General features: G+C 37.2%; 1 protein-coding gene across 1 annotated transcript in view; it reads right to left on the bottom strand.

The window, feature by feature from the left end:
- Positions 1-24,364, bottom strand: part of PPP1R3A (protein phosphatase 1 regulatory subunit 3A) — a 198,698-nt gene extending 174,334 nt beyond the window's left edge. Inside the window, exon 1 of the mRNA XM_055115328.2 lies at positions 23,974-24,364. Coding sequence (XP_054971303.1) covers positions 23,974-24,037 — 64 coding nt within the window. The 5' untranslated portion in view covers positions 24,038-24,364. The remainder of the gene's footprint in view (positions 1-23,973) is intronic.
- Between the last annotated feature and the right edge of the window lie 539 nt (positions 24,365-24,903).

The raw sequence follows: 24,903 nt of genomic DNA on the forward strand, positions 1-24,903 counted from the left end.
CTACTGTTTTATAGACTGTGTCAAGGAATTGTGTTTGCATTCTAGTGTTTGTGTAGTGTAGGCAGAACTTGCAAGCAACAAAATTGGATATCTAGCTGAAGAGATTCTAAGCAAACTGTTGAAGGTATGGCTTGGCTTCTTCAGACTGCTTATAGTAAAATTCGAGAAGTGAAAATGACTTAAGGATGTAACTGTTAAGCAAAGAGGAAGCAGAACTTATAATTGTGGAAAATTCTCAGCCTATCCACATTGCAAAAACATGAGAAAGAATGTTTTGAAGAGAACATTAAGGGTGTGCTCAACTGACTGTTTGATAATATGATAAGTATAGATGCAAACTATGGACTGAATCAACCATCTCAACAAAAGCCAGCAACAGTGATATGAGACTATACCAGAACACTGCCAAGCTGGGTCTAAAGAAAATAGGGAAGTGGGACAAATTTAAGAATACTGTGAGACTTCTCAGACCCTACAGGACCAGGTCATTGAACTAGGCAGCTGCTGCTATGGTTTGAATGTGTCCCTTACGAAATTCATCTACTGAAACTTAATGGCCAATGTGACAATATTAACAGGCGGTGCCTTTAAGAGGTGATTAGATCATAAGGGCTCTTCTTTCATTGATGGAATTAAAGCCTTTATAATAGAGGCTTAACAATGTGTTCAGCCTTCTTTTCCCCTTTTGTCTTTTCCACCATGTGAGGACACAGTGTTCCTCCCCTCCAGAGGATGCAGCATCAAGATGCCATCTTGGAAGGAGAGACTGGGACCCTCACCAGACACCAAACCTGCCAGTGCCTTGATCTTGGACTTTCCATCCACCATAACTGGGATAAATAATTTTTTGGCCTTTATAAATTACCCAGTTTCTGGTATTTTGTTAAAGCAGCACACACCAAGACTGCCACAGAGATGCACTATTCTTCAAGCCAAGAGAGGAAAGACCTCCGAGATGATTTGGAAATTATCAGGGCTGCCACTCCCACCACAGGCTCAGAGTGCACAGGCCCAGGAAGCAAGGCTGCCTCCACCTCAATTTCAAAGACAGAATCAATGCTCACTGGAGCCTGGTGGTTTGACATCCCCACTCATCCCAACAGAGAGCTGTGGCATGAGCAGGGCCACTGCAGAAAGCCACAATGTGGGCAGTGACCCCAGTGAACTGTGGGAGTGATGCTGCTAGCCCTGAGTGTCTACAAGGCAGGACCTCTGCTGCTGTGGTCCTGGAGCACAAAGCGTGAGGCCAAAGAGGATTCTCCTTGAGACTTAAGATCGCATGCAGTTTATCTTGCTAGGTTTTGGATTTGCTTGGGACTTATCGTCTCTTCCTTCTTTCCCATTTCTCCCTTTTGGAATGGGAATGTCTATCCTATGCTTGCCCCATCATTGTATTTTGGAAGAAAGTATCTTGTTTGGTTTTACAGATTCGCACCTAGAGTAGAATTTTACCTCAGGATGAACCATACCTTGAGTATAACTCGTATCTGATTTAGATGATTTTCAGATGAATCTTTGGACTTGAGACTTTAGAAGTGATGCTGTAATGAGTTGACTTTGAGGCTAGTTGGGATGGAATGGATGTATATTTCATGTGAGAAGAACATGAATTTGGGGAAGTCAGGAGTAGAATGCAATGGACTGAATGTTTGTGTTGTCCCAAAATTTAGTTATTGAAAACCTAACCCCAGTGAAGTGGTATTAGGAGTTGGGGCCTTTTGGAGGTGATGAGATCATGAGGGTGGTGCCCTCATGAATGGGGTTAGTGCCCTTATAAAAGGGACCCAGATAGCTCTCTCCCCCTCTTTCCATCAAGTGTGGACACAGTGAATAGACAGCTGTCAAGGAACCAAGGAAGTGGGTTCACCAAACACTGAATCTATCAGTGTCTTGATCTTGAATTTCCTAGCCTTCAGAACTGTCAGTTATAAATGTTCTTTGTTTAAGCCACCAATCTATGGTATTTCATCAAAGCAGCTCAAACAAACAAAGACACTAACCATCAGCTAATTTCTATGCCTAAATATTTCTATACATGTTTATCATAAGATACAAATAACAGTAAAGCAAGGGAAAAAACTATGGAAAATTATGTAGTTTTTTGTAGGCTTTGTAAAATGGGTTAGTTTTTTCTTTAAGTCTATCCCTACCTCGATAATGGATCCTCCAATGTGAGTCATATTTATACTGATACTATTGCTTTATCTGTAATAAATGCTATATTAAATATAAATTCTCAAACATGATTATTTTGTTATAAAATATCTTGGCCAAAGGCCACAGGATTACTTATGTTGTAAAGAATTTAGATTTGCCCAAAGAGAAGTCTGGCCTTTGCTTCTGGTTTCTGGGAAGTAAACTGTATCAATCCCAATAGGACTATCCTTGTTTGAGTGGGGACTGGCCTTACTGGATCTTAGAGTAGGACCAGCCACACCCAGTGGTCCTAGGGTGAGAGCTAGCTATGCCAGAAAGACCAGCAATATAACTTAGGGTAGGGCCCTTGGATCATATAGTTATCAGTCAACGTGGAGGCTGAGATCAATCATGTGGGAAATCAACTAATCAATCCTGCCTACCTAGTGAAGTTGCAGTGAATGCCAAACCTTGAATGAGCTTCTTTGGTTGGCAATACTCCATGCATATTATCACACATCAAGGCTGGGATAGTAACACATCCCGATTTCACAGAGAAAAGGCAATGGAAGCTTCATGTTTGCAACTCTACTGGATGCTGCCCTTTGCACCTCTTCTTTTGGTTAATTTTAATCTGTTTTCCTTTCGTGTAATAAACTCTGTGAGTATAACAGTTTTCATTGGTTGGGCATGGTGGCTCACACCTCTAATCCCAGTGCTTTGGAAGGCTGAAGATTGCTTGAGCCCAGGAGCTTAATGCTGCAGTGAACTATGATGACACCACTGAACCCCAGCCGGGGTGAAAGAATAATACCCCATCATTTTAAAAAAATAATTTTCAGTCAGTTCTGTGAATCCTTCTAGTGGAATATCAAACCTGAGGGTGGTTTTGGGAATACCCTCAGCTTGCAATTGCTGTCAGAAATGAAGGTAATCTTGGGGACTGTGCCTTCTAAGTATATAGTTGGCCTTAACTCTTTAGAATCTTTATAGGTTTTTCTTGGAGGGGGTGGTTCCAAGATGGCCGAATAGGAACAGCTCCAGTCTACAGCTCCCAGCGTGAGCAATGCAGAAGACAGATGATTTCTGCATTTCCAACTGAGGTACTGGGTTCATCTCACTGGGGAGTGTCAGACAGTGGGTGCAGGACAGTGGTGCAGTGCACCAAGCTTGAGCCAAAGCAGGGTGAGGCATCGCCTCACCCGGGAAGCACAAGGGGTCAGGGAATTCCCTTTTCTAGCCAAGGAAAGGGGTGACAGATGGCACCTGGAAAATCGGGTCATTCCCACCCTAATACTGCGCTTTTCCGACGGTCTTAGCAAATGGCACACCAGGAGATTATGTGCTGCGCCTGTCGGAGGGTCCTATGCCCACGGAGCCTTGCTCATTGCTAGCACAGCAGTCTGAGATCAAACTGCAAGGCGGCAGTGAGGCTGGGGGAGGGGTATCCACCATTGCTGAGGCTTGAGTAGGTAAAGAAAGCAGACGGGAAGCTCGAACTGGGTGGAGCCCACTGCAGCTCAAGGAGGCCTGCCTGCCTCTGTAGACTCCACCTCTGGGGGCAGGGCATAGTCAAACAAAAGGCAGCAGAAACCTCTGCAGACTTAAATGTCCCTGTCTGACAGATTGGAAGACAGTAGTGGTTCTCCCAGCATGCAGCTTGAGATGTGAGAACGGACAGACTACCTCCTCAAGTGGGTCCCTGACCCCCAAGTAGCCTAACTGGGAGGCACCCCCCAGTAGGGGCAGACCGACACCTTACACGGCCGGGTACCACTCTGAGACAAAACTTCCAGAGGAACGATAAGGCAGCAACATTTGCTGTTCACCAATATTCGCAGTTCTGCAGCCTCTGCTGCTGATACCCAGGCAAACAGGGTCTAGAGTGGACCTCCGGCAAACTCCAACAGACCTGCAGCTGAGGGTCCTGAGTGTTAGAAAGAAAACTAACAAACAGAAAGGACATCCACACCAAAACCCCATCTGTCCGTCACCATCATCAAAGACCAAAGGTAGATAAAACCACAAAGATGGGGAAAAAACAGAGCAGAAAAACTGAAAATTCTAAAAATCAGAGCACCTCTCCTCCTCCAAAGGAATGCAGCTCCTCACCAGCAATGGAACAAAGCTGGATGGAGAATGACTTTGATGAATTGAGAGAAGAAGGCTTCAGATGATCAAACTTCTCTGAGCTAAAGGAGGAAATTCGAATCCATGGCAAAGAAGTTAAAAACCTTGAAAAAAGATTAGACGAATGGCTAACTAGAATAACCAATGCAAAGAAGTCCTTAAAGGACCTGATGGAGCTGAAAACCACAGCACAAGAACTACATGACGAAAGCACAAGCCTCAGTAGCCGATTCGATCAACTGGAAGAAAGGGTATCAGTGATGGAAGATCAAATCAATTAAATGAAAAGAGAAGAGAAGTTTAGAGAAAAAAGAATAAAAAGAAACAAAGCCTCCAAGAAATATGGGACTATGTGAAAATACCAAATCTGCATCTGATTGGTGTACCTGAAAGTGACACGGAGAATGGAAACAAGTTGGAAAACACTCTGCAGGATATTATCCAGGAGAACTTCCCCAATCTAGCAAGGCAGGCCAACATTCAAATTCAGGAAATACAGAGAACACCACAAAGATAATCCTCGAGAACAGCAACTCCAAGACACATAACTGTCAGATTCACCAAAGTTGAAACGAAGGAAAAAATGTTAAGGGCAGCCAGACAGAAAGGTCGGGTTACCAACAAAGGGAAGCCCATCAGATTAACAGCTGACCTCTCGGCAGAAACTCTACAAGCCAGAAGAGAGTGGGGGCCAATATTCAACATTCTTAAACAAAAGAATTTTCAACCCAGAATTTCATATCCAGCCAAACTAAGCTTCATAAGTGAAGGAGAAATAAAATCCTTTACAGACAAGCAAATGCTGAGAGATTTTGTCACCACCAGGCCTGCCTTACAAGAGCTCCTGAAGGAAGCACTAAACATGGAAAGGAACAACCGGTACCAGCCACTGCAAAAACATGCCAAATCGTAAAGACCATCAAGGCTAGGAAGAAACTGCATTAAGTAACGAGCAAAATAATCAGCTAACATCATAATGACAGCATCGAATTCACACATAACAATATTAACCTTAAATGTAAATGGGCTAAATGCTCCAATTAAAAGACACAGACTGGCAAATTGGATAAAGAGTCAAGACCCATCAGTGTGCTGTATTCAAGAGACCCATCTCACATGCAGAGACACACATAGGCTCAAAATAAAGGGATGGAGGAAGATCTACCAAGCCAATGGAAAACAAAAAAAGGCAGGGGTTGCAATCCTAGTCTCTGATAAAACAGACTTTAAACCAACAAAGATCAAAAGGGACAAAGAAGGCCATTTCATAATGGTAAAGGGATCAATTCCACAAGAAGAGCTAACTATCCTAAATATATATGCACCCAATACAGGAGGACCCAGATTCATAAGGCAAGTCCTTAGAGACCTATAAAAAGACTTAGAATCCCACACAATAATAATGGGAGACTTTAGCACCCCACTGTCAACATTAGACAGATCAACAAGATGAAAGTTAACAAGGATATCTAGGAATTGAACTCAGCTCTGCACCAAGCAGACCTAATAGACATCTACAGAACTCTCCACCCCAAATCAACAGAATGTACATTCTTCTCAGGACCACACCACACTTATTCCAAAACTGACCACATAGTTGGAAGTAAAGCACTCCTTAGCAAATGTAAAAGAACAGAAACTATAACAAACTGTCTCTCAGACCACAGTGCAATCAAACTAGAACTCAGGATTAAGAAACTCACTCAAAACTGCTCAACTACATGGAAACTAACCAACCTGCTCCTGAATGACTACTGGGTACATAATGAAATGAAGGCAGAAATAAAGATGTTCTTTGAAACCAATGAAAACAAAGACACAACATACCAGAATCTCTGGGACACATTTAAAGCAGTGTGTGGAGGGAAATTTATAGCACTGAATGCCCAAAAGAGAAAGCAGGAAATATCTAAAATTGACACCCTAACACCACAATTAAAAGAACTAGAGAAGCAAGAGCAAACACATTCAAAAGCTAGCAGAAAGCAAGAAATAACTAAGATCAGAGGAGAACTGAAGGAGATAGAGACAGAAAAATCCCTTCAAAAAATCAGTGAATCCAGGAGTTGGTTTTTTGAAAAGATCAACAAAATTGATATACCGCTAGCAAGACTAATAAGGAAGAAAAGAGAGAAGAATCAAGTAGATACAATAAAAATGATAAAGAGGATATCACCACTGATACCACAGAAATACAAACTAACATCAGAGAATACTATAAACACCTCTATGCAAATAAACTGGAAAACTTAGAAGAAATGGATAAATTCCTCGACACATACACCCTCCCAAGACTAAACCAGGAAGAATTTGAATCTCTGAATAGACCAATAACAGGCTCTGAAATTGAAGCAATAATTAATAGCTTACCAACCAAGAAACGTCCAGGACCAGATGGAGTCACAGCCGAATTCTACCAGAGGTACAAGGAAAAACTGGTACCATTCCTTCTGAAACTATTCCAATCAATAGAAAAAGAGGGAATCTTCCCTAACTCATTTTATGAGGCCAGCATCATCCTGATACCAAAGCCTGGCAGACACACAACAAAAAAAGAGAATTTTAGACCAATATCCCTGAAGAACATCAATGCAAAAATCCTCAATAAAATACTGGCAAACCGAATCCAGCAGCACATCAAAAAGCTTATCCACCATGATCAAGTGGGCTTCATCCCTGGGAATGCAAGGCTGGTTCAACATACGCAAATCAATAAACGTAATCTAGCATATAAACAGAACCAATGACAAAAACCACATGATTATCTCAATAGATGCACAAAAGGCCTTTGACAAAATTCAACAGCCCTTCATGCTAAAAACTCTCAATAAATTAGGTATTGATGGGACGTATCTCAAAAGAATAAGAGCTATCTATGACAAACCCACAGCCAATATCATACTGAATGGGCAAAAACTGGAAGCATTCCCTTTGAAAACTGGCACAAGACAGGGATGCCCTCTCTCACCCCTCCTATTCAACATAGTGTTGGAAGTTCTGGCCAGGGCAATCAGGCAGGAGAAAGAAATAAAGGGTATTCAATTAGGAAAAGAGGAAGTCAAATTGTCCCTGTTTACAGATGACATGATTGTGTATCTAGAAAACCCCATTGTCTCAGCCCCAAATCTCCTTAAGCTGATAAGCAACTTCAGCAAAGTCTCAGGATACAGAATCAATGTGCAGAAATCACAAGCATTCTTATACACCAATAACAGACAAACCGAGAGCCAAATCATGAGTGAACTCTCATTCACAATTGCTTCAAAGAGAATAAAATACCTAGGAATCCAACTTACAAGGGATGTGAAGGACCTCTTCAAGGAGAACTACAAACCACTGCTCAATGAAATAAAAGAGGATACAAACAAATGGAAGAACATTCCATGCTCATGGGTAGGAAGAATCAATACCATGAAAATGGCCATACTGCCCAAGGTAATTTATAGATTCAATGCCATCCCTATCAAGCTACCAATGACTTTCTTCACAGAATTGGAAAACACTACTTTAAAGTTCACATGGTACCAAAAAAGAGCCCACATTGCCAAGTCAATCCTAAGCCAAAAGAACAAAGCTGGAGGCATCACGCTACCTGACTTCAAACTATACTACAAGGCTACAGTAACCAAAACAGCATGGCACTGGTAGCAAAACAGAGATATAGACTAATGGAACAGAACAAAGCCCTCAGAAATAATACCACACATCTACAACTATCTGATCTTTGACAAACCTGACAAAAACAAAAAATGGGGAAAGGATTCCCTATTTAATAAATGGTGCTGGGAAAACTGGTTAGTCATATGTAGAAAGCTGAAACTGGACCCCTTCCTTACACCTTATACAAAAATTAATTCAAGATGGATTAAAGACTTAAATGTTAGACCTAAAACCATAAAAATCCTAGAAGAAATCCTAGACAATCCCATTCAGGACATAGGTATGGGCAAGGACTTCATGTCTAAAACACCAAAAGCAATGGCAACAAAAGACAAAATTGACAAATGGGATCTAATTAAACTAAAGAGCTTCTGCACAGCAAAAGAAACTACCATCAGAGTGAACAGGCAACCTACAGAACGGGAGAAAATTTTTGCAATCTACTCATCTGACAAAGGGCTAATATCCAGAATCTACAAAAAACTCAAACAAATTTACAAGAAAAAAACAAACAACCCCATCGAAAGGTGGGCAAAGTATGTGAATAGACACTTCTCAGACATTTATGCAGCCAAAAGACACATAAAAAAATGCTCATCATCACTGGCCATCAGAGAAATGCAAATCAAAACCACAATGAGATACCATCTCACACCAGTCAGAATGGCAATCATTAAAAAGTCAGGAAACAACAGGTGCTGGAGAGGATGTGGAGAAAAAGGAACACTTTTACACTGTTGGTGGGACTGTAAACTAGTTCAACCATTGTGGAAGTCCGTGTGGCGATTCCTCAGGGATCTAGAACTAGAAATACCATTTGACCCAGCCATCCCATTACTGGGTATATACCCAAAGGTCTATAAATCATGCTGCCATAAAGACACATGCACATGTATGTTTATTGTGGCACTATTCACAATAGCAAAGACTTCGAACCAACCCAAATGTCCAACAATGATAGACTGGATTAAGAAAATGTGGCACATATACACCATGGAATACTATGCAGCCATAAAAAATGATGAGTTCATGTGCTTTGTAGGGACATCGATGAAGCTGGAAACTATCATTCTCAGCAAACTATTGCAAGGACAAAAAACCAAACACCGCATGTTCTCACTCATAGGTGAGAATTGAACTATGAGAACACTTGGACGCAGGAAGGGGAACATCACATCCTGGGGCCTGTTGAGGGGTGGGGGAGGGGGGAATGATAGCATTAGGAGATATACCTAATGTAAATGACGAGTTAATGGGTGCAGCACACCAACATGGCACATGTATACATATGTAACAAACCTGCACATTCTGCACATGTACCCTAAAACTTAAAGTATAATAAAAAAGAATATTTATAGGTTTTTCTTGTTATTTATGAATGTATAAATGTTTACAATTTTTAAATGTATGCAATTCTCATATCGCCACATCATGGATATAATGAAAAAGTATTTTCATTATATTTATAAAACCCAAAGTGAAAGATCCCACATAGACATTATAGAGTGGTATCTGGACTACATGGACCTTACTTAAAAAGGGGCATAAAGATTTTGTTGCCTTAGAGTGGACAAGGCAGTCTCTCTTAAAGCAAAATTTTGTCTGAGCATACTCCACACCAGTATAGTGAATAATAAAAACCAGAGAGTTCACAAGACGTGCAGCTATGCCTAAGGATACTTCACTGTATGTTTTCCAGGGTTATGACATTTATCTGTCTTTGTGTGTGTGTGTCTGTGTGTGTGTGTATTCAAATCTGGGTCCCCTTTATAAGGGCACCTCTACACCAGATATGCTGAATGTGGAGTCCTAAGATCTATTTTTAATAAGTAGCTACAACACATTACTGCAGTGATGGCAATTCTTGGCAAGACTCGGGCAAATCTCTTAAGTTTTCTTTGACTTGGTTAATTGGAAAATAACAAATTCTAGGAAGTGCAAGGCAGTAAGGAAAATAAAAGTCTAGGGGGATCAATGAAAGGAGTGAGCAGACAAGGGGAAAACTAGACTGAAGGAGTATGCAGTAGACATAATGGGCTTTTGTGCTAAGCAGAAGATTTTAGGTTTCATTCTGCAGTTTTGACAAGCAATTGAAGAATTTTGAATATGATAGTGTTTTTTAACCCAATATCTTTAGCTTTTAAGATGCATTCTACAAATCAGTGTCTTATCTAGAACACATTTCTTTTCAACCAAAAAATATGGGTTAAATGAATGAATGTTGTTTCCCAAAACTCAAGGCTTGTCTCATTACCAGAAGATGAAAGGCTAATTATGTGACTACAAAGGTATTTGATTTCCTTAATGATAATCACTTCATCTTTCCTTCTCTAAGGTGAAAAAGAAAATAAAAGATTTTTTTTTCATTCTAATGGACTCAGGATAATATATCAGAGTCCCAATTTCAACAATTTAAAGAGAAACTTTAAAAATCAATGCTAATGAAACAAGACGTAAAAGAAAAAATACATATAAAAAAAGCATATTTGAATCACAGTTTTTTGAGGTATCAGTCCATAAAATGAGGGAAATGTATTAGATTGTCTTTAAGTCTCCTCTGGCTCTTTAATTGTTTCTGTAAATTCTACCCTAGCAAAAAAAAGTGAGAATATGTTCTTGGAATTCATTAATAATTTAATAAAAAGTAAACAATCAGCAGAAGCTAAAATTCACTGGGTTACTATATGTTAATTTATACATAATTTCTCTGGAGAGTTGCTTTTGCTTTTTTATATTTCTTCTAAGCCAGTTTTCAAACCTTCCTGCAGAGGTGCTTCAGTGGCAGAGCAGAATGACTGGATCCCTGAAACCTCGGTAAGACATATGTATATTCGGTGATTAATAATTTATCTTAAGATAGGAGGATAAGTTCAAGAGCTCTGTCTTAAAGAATAGTGACTACAGCTAATGTATTGTATTCTTGAAAATTGTTAAGAAATAAGAATTTAACTTCTGGAAGAAAGTTTTCTCACCACGAAAAAAAAAAAGCAGGTAAGGTAATGTGTATGCTAATTAGCTCCATTTCACAATGTTCAAAACAACATATTTTACATGATAAATATACACAATTTGTATTTGTTAATTAAAAACAAATAATATTTATCTTAACAATTCATTAGAATTTGACATTCTATATCATAGAATAATTAGTTGTAATATTTCAACTATGAGACAATAAAATCGAGATTTCTGGAAAAGGTGTTCTTTTACTCCTACACTTTCAGACACCCCTCCACTCCCATGCCCAAACACATAGTGCATGCACATAGACAGACACACCCACAGACACGCCCACAGTGACTTCTGACTCTAAGGTTACTTGTTTTTCAATCTGTTCAGACTTGCTCCTTGATAGTGCGCTTGGCCTAAATGCCTCTGCTAAAGTGGCTTTGCCCTCCTGTTACTCTAACTATGGTAAGGCTTTTCTCATCTATCCATTAACTTGCTTTTGTAATTATATCATCACACTTCTTTTCTTTGCCTGCAAGGCTCTGGACACTGATTCCCATCTGTATGGAAAGAGCCCCCATTTTTCCCTTAACACACAGCCCAGATCCTTTATTCTTTTTTTTCTTCACCATACACCCTCACTCCCTCTCACCCTTTTTCTCACTCTTATTGTCTATTCTGTTATCACAGTTCCGTTTTGCGTGACAGTGTCCCATAAAATTCATTGGGTTTAAATCCTTTTATGATACCTCCTTCTAGTGCTTTCACTGCCTAAACTGTGTGACGGTTTTGTTTTAGGTTTGTTTCACATTTTCACTGGATTCAAAGTCTAGTAAATTTTTCACATTGTTTTTCTGGTATTCTGTTTTTCAACCCATTTGAATTATCTGATCAGTGAACAAATTTTATTTAATTAAACCTTTCTAAATCCATCTGGCATGTGCCTTTGATGGAATAAAAGTAAACAGTGCTAGATATTAGAACACAAGAAACCATTTGCTTGTGATGGAAATAATGATAAAGTGGGAGATCCATTCTACATTTAAATGTTATGTTTTCTCGGGTTTTCTAAATTACATTTTTCATGTCTCCAACATAAAAAAGAGTTCTCTGATATTACCTATGTTTGCATTGACTTGGCTTCTTTAGGGTGTTTGGTTGGTTGCTCATTATTTGTTAATATTTTTATGTGAATGGTGGCATGCGCTTGCAGTCCCAGCTACTCGGGAGGCTGAGACAGAAGAATGGCGTGAACCCACGGGGCCGAGGTTGCAGTGAGCCGAGATCGCACCACTGCACTCCAGCCTGGGCGACAGAGCAAGACTCCATCTTAAATAAATAAATAAATAAATAAATAAATAAATAAATGCACAGAACTGGTATTTACCCTCAAGGTAGGGATAATTTTTATTGTGTTTTTCTTTCTTTCTTTTTATTGTTTCTTGGGTTTTTGTATGTGTGTGACCCAGGACAAATAAGTTCCCTGAGCCGTAGTTTTCTCATCTGCAAATGACAAATAATATCTATTTCACAGATATTTTGGGAGAATGAAATCAAAGGCACTGTGCAAAGCACCAAGTTTACTGGTATTCAATCATTGTTCATTTATTTCTGCCTTCTTTTTCAATGATTTTTTTCAATGTATCAAATTTAGATTCTGTTAATACACCTTTAGCACTATCTTCAAATGACTTTCACAGATAGTTTCATGATTATGTCCATTAATATTTATCCTTTTAAGTGACTGAAAAAGAGAAAAACACAAGATTTAAAATTAATTTTGAAGATAACAGGGATTTTTTTACACACATAGCTATCAAAGGCCCAGATGTGCAACATATGAGTTGATGAAAATGTACATAGGAAGTTGTGATAAAAGCTTTTCGTTTTAGTCTATCATATCCTAAATTCAAGGTTACTCTTATACAGCTGGTATATATTAAATATAACATTTCGAGTTATAACAAAAATGGCTGACTTAAAAAGGATGGAAAATTTGAACAGAACATTAGGAATATTTCCTCCTGGGACATGGTAAAGTTAGGAGAGAAGCTATATGTTTCTAGGGCATCTCTTCAATATGGACAAGATATCAAAATCCAAGAAAAATATTTAGGGGATTATATTTTGCTCTAAGTATTGACTTTTATTTATCTATAGTCTCTTTTAGAACACACACACAAGGGGGACATCTCAAAATGCACACACACAATAAAATAAAAATTATATCACATATACCTCTATGAGTGCCACTGGAAGAATGTTTGAAATGGCAGAAGAAGAAACTTCAAATAAGAAAGAAATATGAATTAATAAAAAGAGATGAAGGAAAAGTATTGTGGCAAACGCTACTAGTTCCAAATCTATCATCATTTCCCTCTAATATCTCTGCTAAGAGAACCCTACTTTGTCTGTCTTGACAATGGACTTGGCTCCAAGTGATGAAACATGATCATTTCAAGGAAGCCAATCTTAGAATTTTGCCCCCATTCCCAGCTACTCCTGAGGCATAATTCAGGGCAATGAGACATGAAAGAAAGTCTGTTGGGGAGCTTTGGCAGAGATTTTCTTTCTTATAAAATGGCACGGAAGTGAACATGCTAAAACTGCCCCATCCCCCTGTTACTTGCAGTGAGCAGGTACATAATGCCTGGAGCTTTTGGAACCATCTTGCAAGCATAAGGTCCCAAATATAAGAATCAATACACCAAGGATAGTGGAATTAAAAAATAAAAAATATCCAGTGCATTAACAACATATTTAAGCCACTAGGCCAACCCTGAAACCGTATCATCAGGTTTTTTTTTAAGGCACAATAATTATTTTTATGGCTTAAATCACTGTTAGTCAACTATTCTATTGCTTAACACAAAATAATTATTAAAGAACACAAGAGTTTTCTGGTTTTGTTTTGGGGTTTGTTATTATAGCTATTGTTGCTGCTGCTTTTTGTTTTGCGTTTAACAAATAATATGAGAACAGTTGACTGAAAAATGAAAAATTCAGATAGTCCTAACATCCCCAAATTGTAAGCAGCCCAAACAGTCATCAATAAGTGAATAGTTAAAGACATTATAGTATATCTGTACAATGGAATACTACTTGGGAATAAAAAGGAATGAACTAATGATATGAACAACACAAATAAGTCTCAAAATTGTTACGTTAGTGAAAGATGCCAGACACAAAAGATGATAGGAGCCAATTTGTATGAAGCTCTAAAACAGGTAAAACTAACCTGTGGTAGAATAAATCAAAAGAATGGTTTCCTTTGTATGGTTGTGTGATGGACTGGAAAACAAAGTGCTCTTTCTAGGGTGATATAAAAGTTAAATCTCTTGATGGAAGTAGGGGTTTCATGAATGTATGCATTTGTCAGAACTCACTGAACTTTGTACTTAATATTCTGCAACCCATTTATGTAAATTGTATTTCAATAAAAGTGGTGAAGGAAAAAGCATACAATAACAAGAAGAACTATTTTTTGTTTAATCTGGTAGAGATAAGAGCTGGTTAAAAAAAGTGTTGTGTAGGATACAATGTGGAGGAAAGAGCACAATCTGCTGTATGTCAACAGGACTAAGAATTTATGTTACACATATCCTTTACATAGGATGTCCACTTTAGTGAATTTGTACTAAAAGAAAAAAATACAAGTGTGTCTGTGTGTGTGTGTGTATATATATATGTATATATATTTATATAAAGATTTTCTATCAGTAAATGATAGGTGAGACTTTGAATAAAGAGCGCTCCCTTGGCTCAAAATTATAGCAGTGAGAAATAAAATGGAAAACCAGAAACTCTGGACTCAATAACAAGATAAAAATCTCCCTGGAACAGAAATACAAAGCAGCTTGTAAGGCTGAAACATACCTGCTGTTATAAGCAGTGGTTACCAGAAGTATAGCTCCTGTAGAAAAAACGGGACAGAATATGTTCCAAAAGGAAGGAGGACCAAAGTCAACCTCACCGAAGGAGACAGAAAAAATATTACTGGTTTCACATACTGCCTGAGACTAGCTCATAGCAGACGTAGGGAGGTGGTGGGATCAGGATGCAGGTACAGTCAACACAAAGTTGTTAAATACATCGGCGTGAGAATAAAGAGAGTTAAAGGAGACTGAGGGAAAAACAACAACAAACCGGCAACATAGAAAATCTCTCTTCCTCAAGATGATCCTGCAAGCCAAAATTCCAAATCACTGGTAGAAATCTAATGTTAAAATACTCTCAAAACTACAGGTATCTAAGATCTACAATGAACTTTGCTACAATTACCCCAATAACTTTCAGGTAATAAGGTAAAAACTTTTCAAAATATTTAAAGTGATGATAGAATTACTGAACATAACAAAATATTATCAAATATGCAATTATATAATCAGTGTAACTCAAATTTTCTTGTTAATCCACACCACACACACAATTCTTTGTGGTGGGGATAAAGGGCCTTAACCTTAACATCTTAACGTCCAGGTAGGTGTTGGCAATGGCCTATTAGTAGCCTTCTAGTTAGGATGCTTGCTTTATTCCCAGTGGCTGCCTAGACCACGAATTAGCAAATCTGATCTAGCGCTTGTTTTTGTACAGTCCACAGATAGTTTTACATTTTTAAATGTTAGTGACAAAAATCTAAAGAATATAACATTTCATGACATATAAAAAGTATAAGAATTCAAATTATGGCGCTCATAAATAAAGTTGTATTAGAACATAGCACTCTCAATAGTCTAAATATTTTACTATGGCTCTTTTTATGAAGAGTTGAATAGTTGTGACATAGAGCATATGACCTGCAAAGCTAAAATATTTATGATCTGGCTATTTACAGAAAAAGCTTGCTGATTCCTGGCCTACACCATCACTAAGGAATAGGTTTAAATCAAGAGCTCTTATCAGCTTAAGGTCCTGAATCTCCTGCTAAACACTTTACCTTCCAGTGTTAGGAGAGCAGAGAGACAGTATGCATCCCTGCAGTGGAAGCAAATGTCACTGAAATGTGGAAGCCTAGAGTTATTATTTGGGAACCCTTATATGTGGGTCCTAGATATGATTATTCTAGCTTCTGCTGAATATTCTATAATTGTCCTATGATTTCACTGGTTTTGTTACTTCCCCAACAGCTGGTTGTAAATTTTATACATAGATAAATTAAGTAGCCCTAATATGTCAGTTTTAGATATGATTCGTGCACATATGGCTCTGATTCCTCCACCTGTCTGGCTATAGTTTTACATACATGCAAATTACATTATCATCATGTGTTGAACCACCTGATTGCAATATAGTCCCCTTCACAGGACACAGGATTTGAACTGATAAAGGGATGAGGCCAGAATTGGACATCAGAATCATAAACACACTACTGGAAGTCAACAACAGCAAAACAAAATTTGAAAATGAATGCACCTCAGATAAAATTAATATCTTGGAAAAACTGGATAAAGACTCTAAAATAGGTATGTTTTGGATTGCTCATAGACAAAAATCAAGGCAAACTATACATTAAAAGAACAACATGTATAAAATAGAATCAGGCACAAATTTTTAAAAATAAGAGGTAGGTGTAAAAAAGAACTATAAGAAAAGCTTGAAATAAAAAATACAGTCATTGAAATATAGAGATCTAATTTTTGAGACAAACTCTAGACCAAAACAGATCATAACAATAACATAAATTAATGAATTGAAGATACTGCTGAGAAACTAAGGTAAAATATAGCCTAGAGATATAGAAAGAGAGAAAATATGAAGGAACAATTAAGAAAGACGGGCGATAGACCAACGATCTCCATCACACATCGCATAAGAATTTTGGAAGTAGAGCAGTGAAGGACACCACAAGGAAGTGTTATTTGAAGATATAATAACAGAACTTCCTAGAAATAAAAACACAAGTTCGCCTATCTAAAATAAATATAAAATTCTAAAGGGTACAAAAATAAAAATGATATTAACTCCTAAGGAACAATAGACTGACAGCAACATTTTTTCATCACTAAAAATAGATACTAGAATAGTGCATCATTATAAAAATAATAAAATAACAAGAATGTTTCAATAACACATATGCATCTAACATATAGCTTCAAAAGTATGCATAACAAATAACAGACCTGAATGGGGAGGGGATAAACAATCAATAACTATTATAGTAGAAGTTTTTTTATAGCCTTCTCAAATCAGCTAAATCAAACAAACAAAAAATAAGCAAAGATACAGAAGATCTGAAGCATACAGTTAACAAGTTAAAACTAGAAGACATATGACTCCATAACTAAAACTATTTTCAATCATACATGAAATGTTGGAAAAATTATCCTTTTGCTAGTTCGTAAGAGAAGCATTAATAAATATCAGGTAAATTATGTTCCACAGTAATAACAATTATCAGTAACAAAAGTTTTTGAAATTCTACCTATCTGGAAACAAAATAACATATCCTAAACTGCTTTTTTTAAAAAAGCAAAATTAAAATGTTCTTAGCATTAAACTAAACTAAAAATGTTACCTTTCCAAATATTTGTAGGAACCACTAAACTATCCTCAGAGGTAAATCATAACAATAATAAGAATGAGGAGAAACACATTGTAGTTATGAAAGGATTAATATATCAAGAAGATAAAACAAATCATGAATGGTTTTCACTTAATTGCATACTTTTAAAGGATATGAAGCAATAACAACAGAGTTACAAATGAAGTGGACAAATTTATAATTATTTCAGGAAATTCAGCACACCTCTATCAGAAACTGATATATAATAATTGATTGATTAAACCGTAATTCAATCATCCATCTGCTTTCTTACAAATTTTTATGTAGCTCTAGGTTAATTTATATACAACAATGTATACAACATAGTTAAATGAAAAGGCATATTTCAGTGTAAGTGTGTGTGTGTGCATGTGTGTGTGTGGTGTATAAACAGAAATCACTGGGGAAGCATATATGCTAAGATGTTAGAAATGGTAATTTCTCGTCTGGGCACAGTGGCTCACACCTGTAATCCCAGCAATTTAGGAGTCCAAGGCAGGAGGATCAGACCACTTGAACCCAGGAGTTCAAGGCCAATCAGGGCAACAATTATAAGTAAGACCCAGTCTCTACAAAAAATAAAAAATTTGCCAGGGATAGTGGTATATGTCTTTAGTCCCAGCTACCTGGGAGGTGAGGTGGAAGGATCCTCTGAGCCTGGGACATCGAGGCCTCAGTGAGCTGTGATGGCACCACTGCACTCCAGCCTGGAGGACAGAGCAAGGCCCTGTCAGAAAGAAAAGAAAAGAAGAGAAGAGGAGAGGAGAAAGAGAAGAAAAGAGAAAGAAAAAGAGTAATTTCTTGATAGTGGGATTTTGGTTAATGTACACTTCCTTCTTTATTTCTCTCTGTATTATATAATTTTTCCCATGAACATATATTAATTTTTATATTAAGGAAAAATAAACAATAACAGCACTGGCATTTTGGAAAACAAAATCAAGCCTATATGTTCCTTCAAGGTACAGAATTTCTTTATATAATATGCATTAAAAAATCCAAAGGAAACAATTAATTTTATTCTTTCTTTGCTCAATTTCTTTTTTGTTAGATTGAACTCCCACTTTTGCCATCTTAGTCTCTCCTTCTACAAGGATCATGAATACACAAAAAGGAAGAATCAATTCCCAGCTGCCAGAGGTGGAACCCAAAGGAGCACTATTTTGTGTTTGTAGTAAAATATATTCAAGACAAAGTATCATTTCAAACATTGCCAAGTGTACAGCTCTGTGCCATGAAGCACATGCACATGATTGTGCAATCATTACCACCATTCATCTCCAGAATGCCTTTATCTCACAGGAGTCCTCTTATGGTTAGACATGTGGAAATAAGCATTACTGTTCAACAAAACAATGAGAGGATATTTTTCTTAAATATTACCCAGGGACATAAACTGTCTGTTTAGGCCTGTGGCAGTAGTTATCTCCTCTGGTTTTATTACAATCCCTTTTTGGCTTCTCCATTGGTTTTACATATGTATTTTAATTTTTTTTTACTATTTATTTTGAAATAGATAGTCACAGGAAGGTTCAAATATACAGAATGCTTCTTTGTAATTTTCATTGTTTCCCCCAATGATTACACCCTACATAACTATAGTACAACATTAAAACCAGGAAACTGACATTGGTATGATGTACAGTTCTGTAACATTTTATCACATATGTATTTCTGTACAGCCACCAGAGAAATAGAAAAAAAACAAAAACAGAACTATTCCATCCCAAGAAAGATCTCCTATGCTACTCCTTTATAGTCAGGGCTATTTCCCTTACTCCATGACCACTAATGGTTACTCTGGAGACCACCAATCTGTTCCCACCTCCATAATTTATGTTGAGATTGTTACATAAGTGGAATCATATACTATGTGACCTTTGAGATTGGCTTTTTTCACTCAGCATAATGTCCTTAATCCATGCAAGGTATTATATGTATCAATAGTCCATTGCATTTTTATTGGTGAGTAGTATTCCAATGTATATATGTACCACAGTTTGTTTAACCATTCACATATTGATGAATATTTTGGGTTTTTACAGTTTGAGGAGACTACAAATAAAGCTGCTATAAAAATTCCTTTACAGGTTTTTGTGTAGGCCTAAATTTTCATTTTTCTGGGATAAATGCCCAGGAGTGCAACTGCTCAGTTGTATAGAATCTGTTTAGTTTTAAAGTAAACTGCCACACTATTTTTCTGAGTGGCTGTACCATTTTATATTCTCACCAGCAACACATTAGACATCCAGTTGTTCCACATCCTTGCCAGCCTTTGATATTGCTGCTATTTTTTATATTAGCAGTTCTAATGGATATGTAATAGCTACTGATGATAAATATCGCTTCACGTGCATATTTGCTATCTGTATATCCTCTTTGGTGAAACGTCTTCTCATGTCTTTTGACAATTTTCTAATTGACTATCATTTTTCTACTGTTCTGTTTTGAGAACCTTTATATGTTCTAGACAAAATTTCTTTTCAGATATGTGGTTTGCCAATATTTTATCCCAGTAGTTTGTCTTTTCATCCTGTTAGCGGGGTCTTTCACAGATTAAAAGGTTTAATTTTGATAAAGTTCAATTTATAAATTTATTTTTAGTATAACGAGTTGTCATTTTCATTTATATGTGTGCTTCTGTCCAAATAGTAGGTCTCTTCCCTTTTCTGAATGTCTACTTTGTAAAATATATGGCAAAATTTAAACTCACTTTCAAAAGGACTAATCTAATTAGTAACTGGTTAACTTTAAGGATTTTCAAAATTACCTGTGTTAACATTTACACATCAGTAAATTAAACACTCATAAGTGTACTGCCTCCATGAAAGTCGGAAATCTACAAAAATCAGAACCAGCAATCAAAAACTGAAAATAGAGTGAGAGATTTATTTTAGAATAGAAAATGTCAGAATACACAGCTAAAAAAATTGAAAACTTATTAGTAATACAATTTCCTTATATGATATTTTAAATTGCAACATAAAATCAATTGGTTAAAATTTCTCTCAGTAAATCTTTCTTGTACCAATTGTATGCGAATCCCAAATGTCTCTAAATGAGAAGAATCATTTTTCATGGTGAACTTGCTTTTGTTTCTATCTTTATTTTAAAAATAAAAAATAATAATTACTATGTCCAATCATCTCTCTTGTTACATAATTTTCAAATTATATATTAGATTTAGATAGTGTATAGTTGGCAAAATAACAGTGACACCTATTCTGTTTAATGACTGTAAATGGCAAAGACAGCGTATCTCTGATATACTTTTAACTGAACCTGCTCCACCAAATCTCCATACAGATAATGTTTCTTTTTTTTCTTTTTTCTTTTCTTTTTTGAGAAAAGAGCACATAGTGTTGCCTAGGCTGGCGTCCAGTGGTGCAATCAGGGCTCACTGCAGCCTCGACCTCCTGGGCTCAAGTGATCCTCCCACCTCAGAATGCCGAGTAGCTGAGACCACAGGCAGGCGCCACCATTGCCCGGCTAATTTTTAAATTTTTTGTAGAGACACAGGTCTCTCTATGTTCCCCAGGCTGGTCTTGCACTCCTGCAGATAAGCAATCCTCTCGCTTGGGCTTCCCAAAGTACTGGGATTACAGTCATGAGCCACTACACCCTGCCCAGATTATGTTTCTTACAAACATCTTAGACTTAATCTTATGGTTGATAACAAAGGTATATGTCTAACAATAAATGTAACTGATTATCCTACATTTTTACTTCAAGATTACCCCCTCCTGCCAGTGAGTTCTCCAAAAGGCACTGTAAAAGTGGCAAGATAAGGAAACTTAAGCATCCACTGCAAAGGAAACCTAAACATCCACATCTCTCTACGATGTTCTCAAGGAAGCACTCCCCAACATTCTGCCATAGAAGAGAACAGGACTTCTGGTCCTGTTCTGGTCCTAATGAACAGGTGCTCATTAGATGTTTTCTCTTCCAGCTGTGTCAGCTGCTAATGGTAAAAGAATCCCTCCTTAGAGGCGGAGCTTGCAGTGAGCCGAGATCGCGCCACTGCACTCCAGCCTGGGCGACAGAGCGAGACTCCGTCTCAAAAAAAAAAAAAAAAAAAAAGAATCCCTCCTTAGCACCAAATCACTGATGAACTTGATGACTGTAGAATTAAGGACTTCCCTCAGGTAGTTAGTATAAAGTTCAAGGTGGCTACTAAGCAAGGTAAGAATCTCATGCTCTACCCAAAGCCAATACTGAGGAGGCAATGAAAAAGCAAAATCACCTAGGAGAAGGCTGGCCCCAGACCCTCTTGTAGAGGGATCAAGAGTTAGCACCAGTTTATAAACCTTTAGAAAGAAATAACAAAGGGTTGACAAGAAGTCCAGGTTTGCCTGGGGGAGTGGAGGCAGGAACAGCAATCTTCCATGAAATAAGTGTTCCAGCTCCAGTTTAGGCAATACATTTCCAGAAATAATCTGCTCAATATGTAATGAAGAAAAGTTCTGAGGACACTTACTTTGAAATGCAAGAAATTTGGGTAAGAGTTTAGGTAGGCAGCCATCTCTGGACTCTGTTTCTCGACTACTTTTAATGAAAAGACTCCAAGAAATATCACTTCATAACAAAAATCCATACCCAAATTCTTCCTTTGGGAAGAATCTTGGATTAGGGGACCTTTAAGCTCTTATCTAACCCAAAGATTATGATTCTAAGCTATTAAATATTGACAGACAAATAATGTGGACTCAATAAATATTTGCTGAAATGAATCAAACTGAACTGAATTCAGGAAGTAAAAGGGTTTATGTTTTATGACTATAGTTTATCTAATTCTCACAGTCAAACAGCTGTATGAACTTCCTTTCCTTTGAAAGTCTTACATATGCTCACCACATTTCCCTGCTAAAATCTGCAAGGTAGAGCTCATTTTACTAATCACATTTTAGAAGTCAAATTGCCTTCAATGTTTCATTTTTGCGTGTCCTTTTCCCAATAGCATTATGTCCCAACATAGAGTTTTCATATCCTTTATCTAAAAATAAATTACCTGAACTTGATTGCATATAGGATCATGGACTAATGAACATGGATTTTTGCTTAACAGATACCCGATTTTTTCTAGCAAGGGTACTTTATGATTTATGATCCTTAATGACCTAGTTATTTGAAAAAACCATAGAGGGTATCAATGAGTTTTCTTCAATTGGTTAAAATATCATACATTTCTTTCACTAGTTCAGACATCTTTGTCTTTGATCCTGATTCACAGAATTTAGTGAGGAGGTGGAAAAGAGAATTGTTACAGAAGATGAATCAACAATATGATGGACAAAGGATCATAGAAGTAATAAAAAGAATTTTTTTAACTTCAAAAAAAAAGTCAGAAAATGTAAGACTCTTTGGATACGGAAATGAAATCGCGCTTTAGCAGAAATTTATCTAATGCACATCATATATTCTTATGACAGGAACTATATTTATGATCATAAAAGCACTAATAATATTCTGTATAATAGTCTTGAAGTAAACTCAACAATGTACTTGCCATTCATAGTTACCCTATGAATATTATCAAAATAACTAAATAATATGCTCACATTATATATTCCTGTTATGGAAATTATTTTATATGCCTATTTAACTTTACTAGTTTGTTTAAATCACAAGACAATCTTGCTATTATTAAAATTGATTACATAATCAATATGATCAGGATCCATAAATGGCTTTCTATGGCTTTCCATGACTTAAACTTTTCAAAAAATTATCTAGGCATAAAATTATTTTTTGTTTTTATAATATATTATGAAGACAGAAGCATATTTATTAACAGATTAGGCAACCCATTGTCTTAGTATGTTTATTGTAATTTGAGTTTAAAAATTTATTGATTTGTTAATTTTTGCTAAACTAATTTAGAACTTGCTTTGACATTCTCCATTGAACTACTGTAACTGTGCTATAACCTAATTAGAAAAATCTCAGGAGACAATGATTGTTTCTTATGTTTAAATATGAACTAGGAAAGTAGTCTTTCTTAGTTTATAGATTGTTTTTACTCATTTACCTAAGACAAGACTGATAGTTATCCTGTCAAGGTAATCAAAGCCTAAAATGTTTTTTTCTATATTATTTTTTGGATAGACATATATAGGAAGTTGACAAGTAAAAATGGATTATATAGCAAGCCCAAAACTTGGAATGCATTTTTTCAGAAACAATGTTGTAAATGGTATTCAAATACCCTGCTAGTTAATGAAATGTACTTATCATATGTAGAAACGCTATTTGCTTACATTACAGAATGTGCAATACCACTCTTTTCAGTAAATAAAATAAAAAGTAAAGACTGAAATGTAATTTTATCTTTAATGTTTGTACTACGCTTAAGATAAATCCAGTTTTACTAGAGGATATTGATTGGAGGTAATTCTAAAAGAAACCTGAAATTCTACAACTTAAATATAACTTTTCTTATCATGGTTGCTTTCGCTATCTATTGCTGTGTAACAACTAACCTCAAATTTAGCAGCTTTAAATCAACAAATATTTATTAGTTCATAGTTTCAAGGGTCAGGTATCCAGGAATGGCTTACCTGAGTCGTTCTTGCCCAGATTCCCTCTTGAGGTTATTAAGCTGTTAGCCAGGGCTCCAGACATCTCAAGAAGATTCAGCTGGGAAAGAAGGGTCTGCTTCCAAGTTCAGTCACATGGTTGTTGGGAGATCTCAATTCTTCTCTGGCTATTGGCCAGATAGTATAATACTATACTTCCTTACCATAAAAGTCTCTCTAGAGGGCTGCTTAAAACACAGCAGCTTGGCAGATAAAGTGATAGAGAGAGAGATCCAGAGACCTAAATGAAAGCCACCATCTTTCATAACTTAAACTCAGAAGTGCCATACTGTCACCTAGGCCTTATATTATTAGCCACAATAACAGAGCCTGGAACTATTGTGTCTGGAATTGGTGGGTTCTTGGTCTCACTGACGTCAAGAATGAAGCCGCGGACCCTCGCGGTGAGTGTTACAGTTCTTAAAGGCGGCGTGTCCGGAGTATGTTCCTTCTGATGTTCAGATGTGTTCAGAGTTTCTTCCTTCTGGTGGGTTTGTGGTCTCTCTGGCTCAGGAGTGAAGCTGCAGACCTTCGCAGTGAGCGTTACAGCTTTCTTAAGGCGGCGCGTCTGGAGTTGTTCGTTCTTCTCGGTGGGCTCGTGGTGTCGCTGGCTTCAGGAGTGAAGCTGCAGACCTTCACGGTGAGTGTTATAGCTCATAAAGGCAGTGTGGACCCAAAGAGTGAGCAGTAGCAAGATTTATTGCAAAGAGCGAGAGAACAAAGCTTCCACACCGTGGAAGGGGACCCCAGCGAGTTGCCACTGCTGGTTGGGGCAGCCTGCTTTTATTCTCTTATCTGGCCCCACCCACATCCTGCGGATTGGTAGAGCCGAGTGGTCTGTTTTGACAGGGCACTGATCGGTGTGTTTACAATCCCTGAGCTAGACACAAAGGTTCTCCACGTCCCCACCAG

Source organism: Pan paniscus, chromosome 6 (assembly GCF_029289425.2).
Source record: "Pan paniscus chromosome 6, NHGRI_mPanPan1-v2.0_pri, whole genome shotgun sequence".
NCBI lineage: Eukaryota > Metazoa > Chordata > Mammalia > Primates > Hominidae > Pan > Pan paniscus.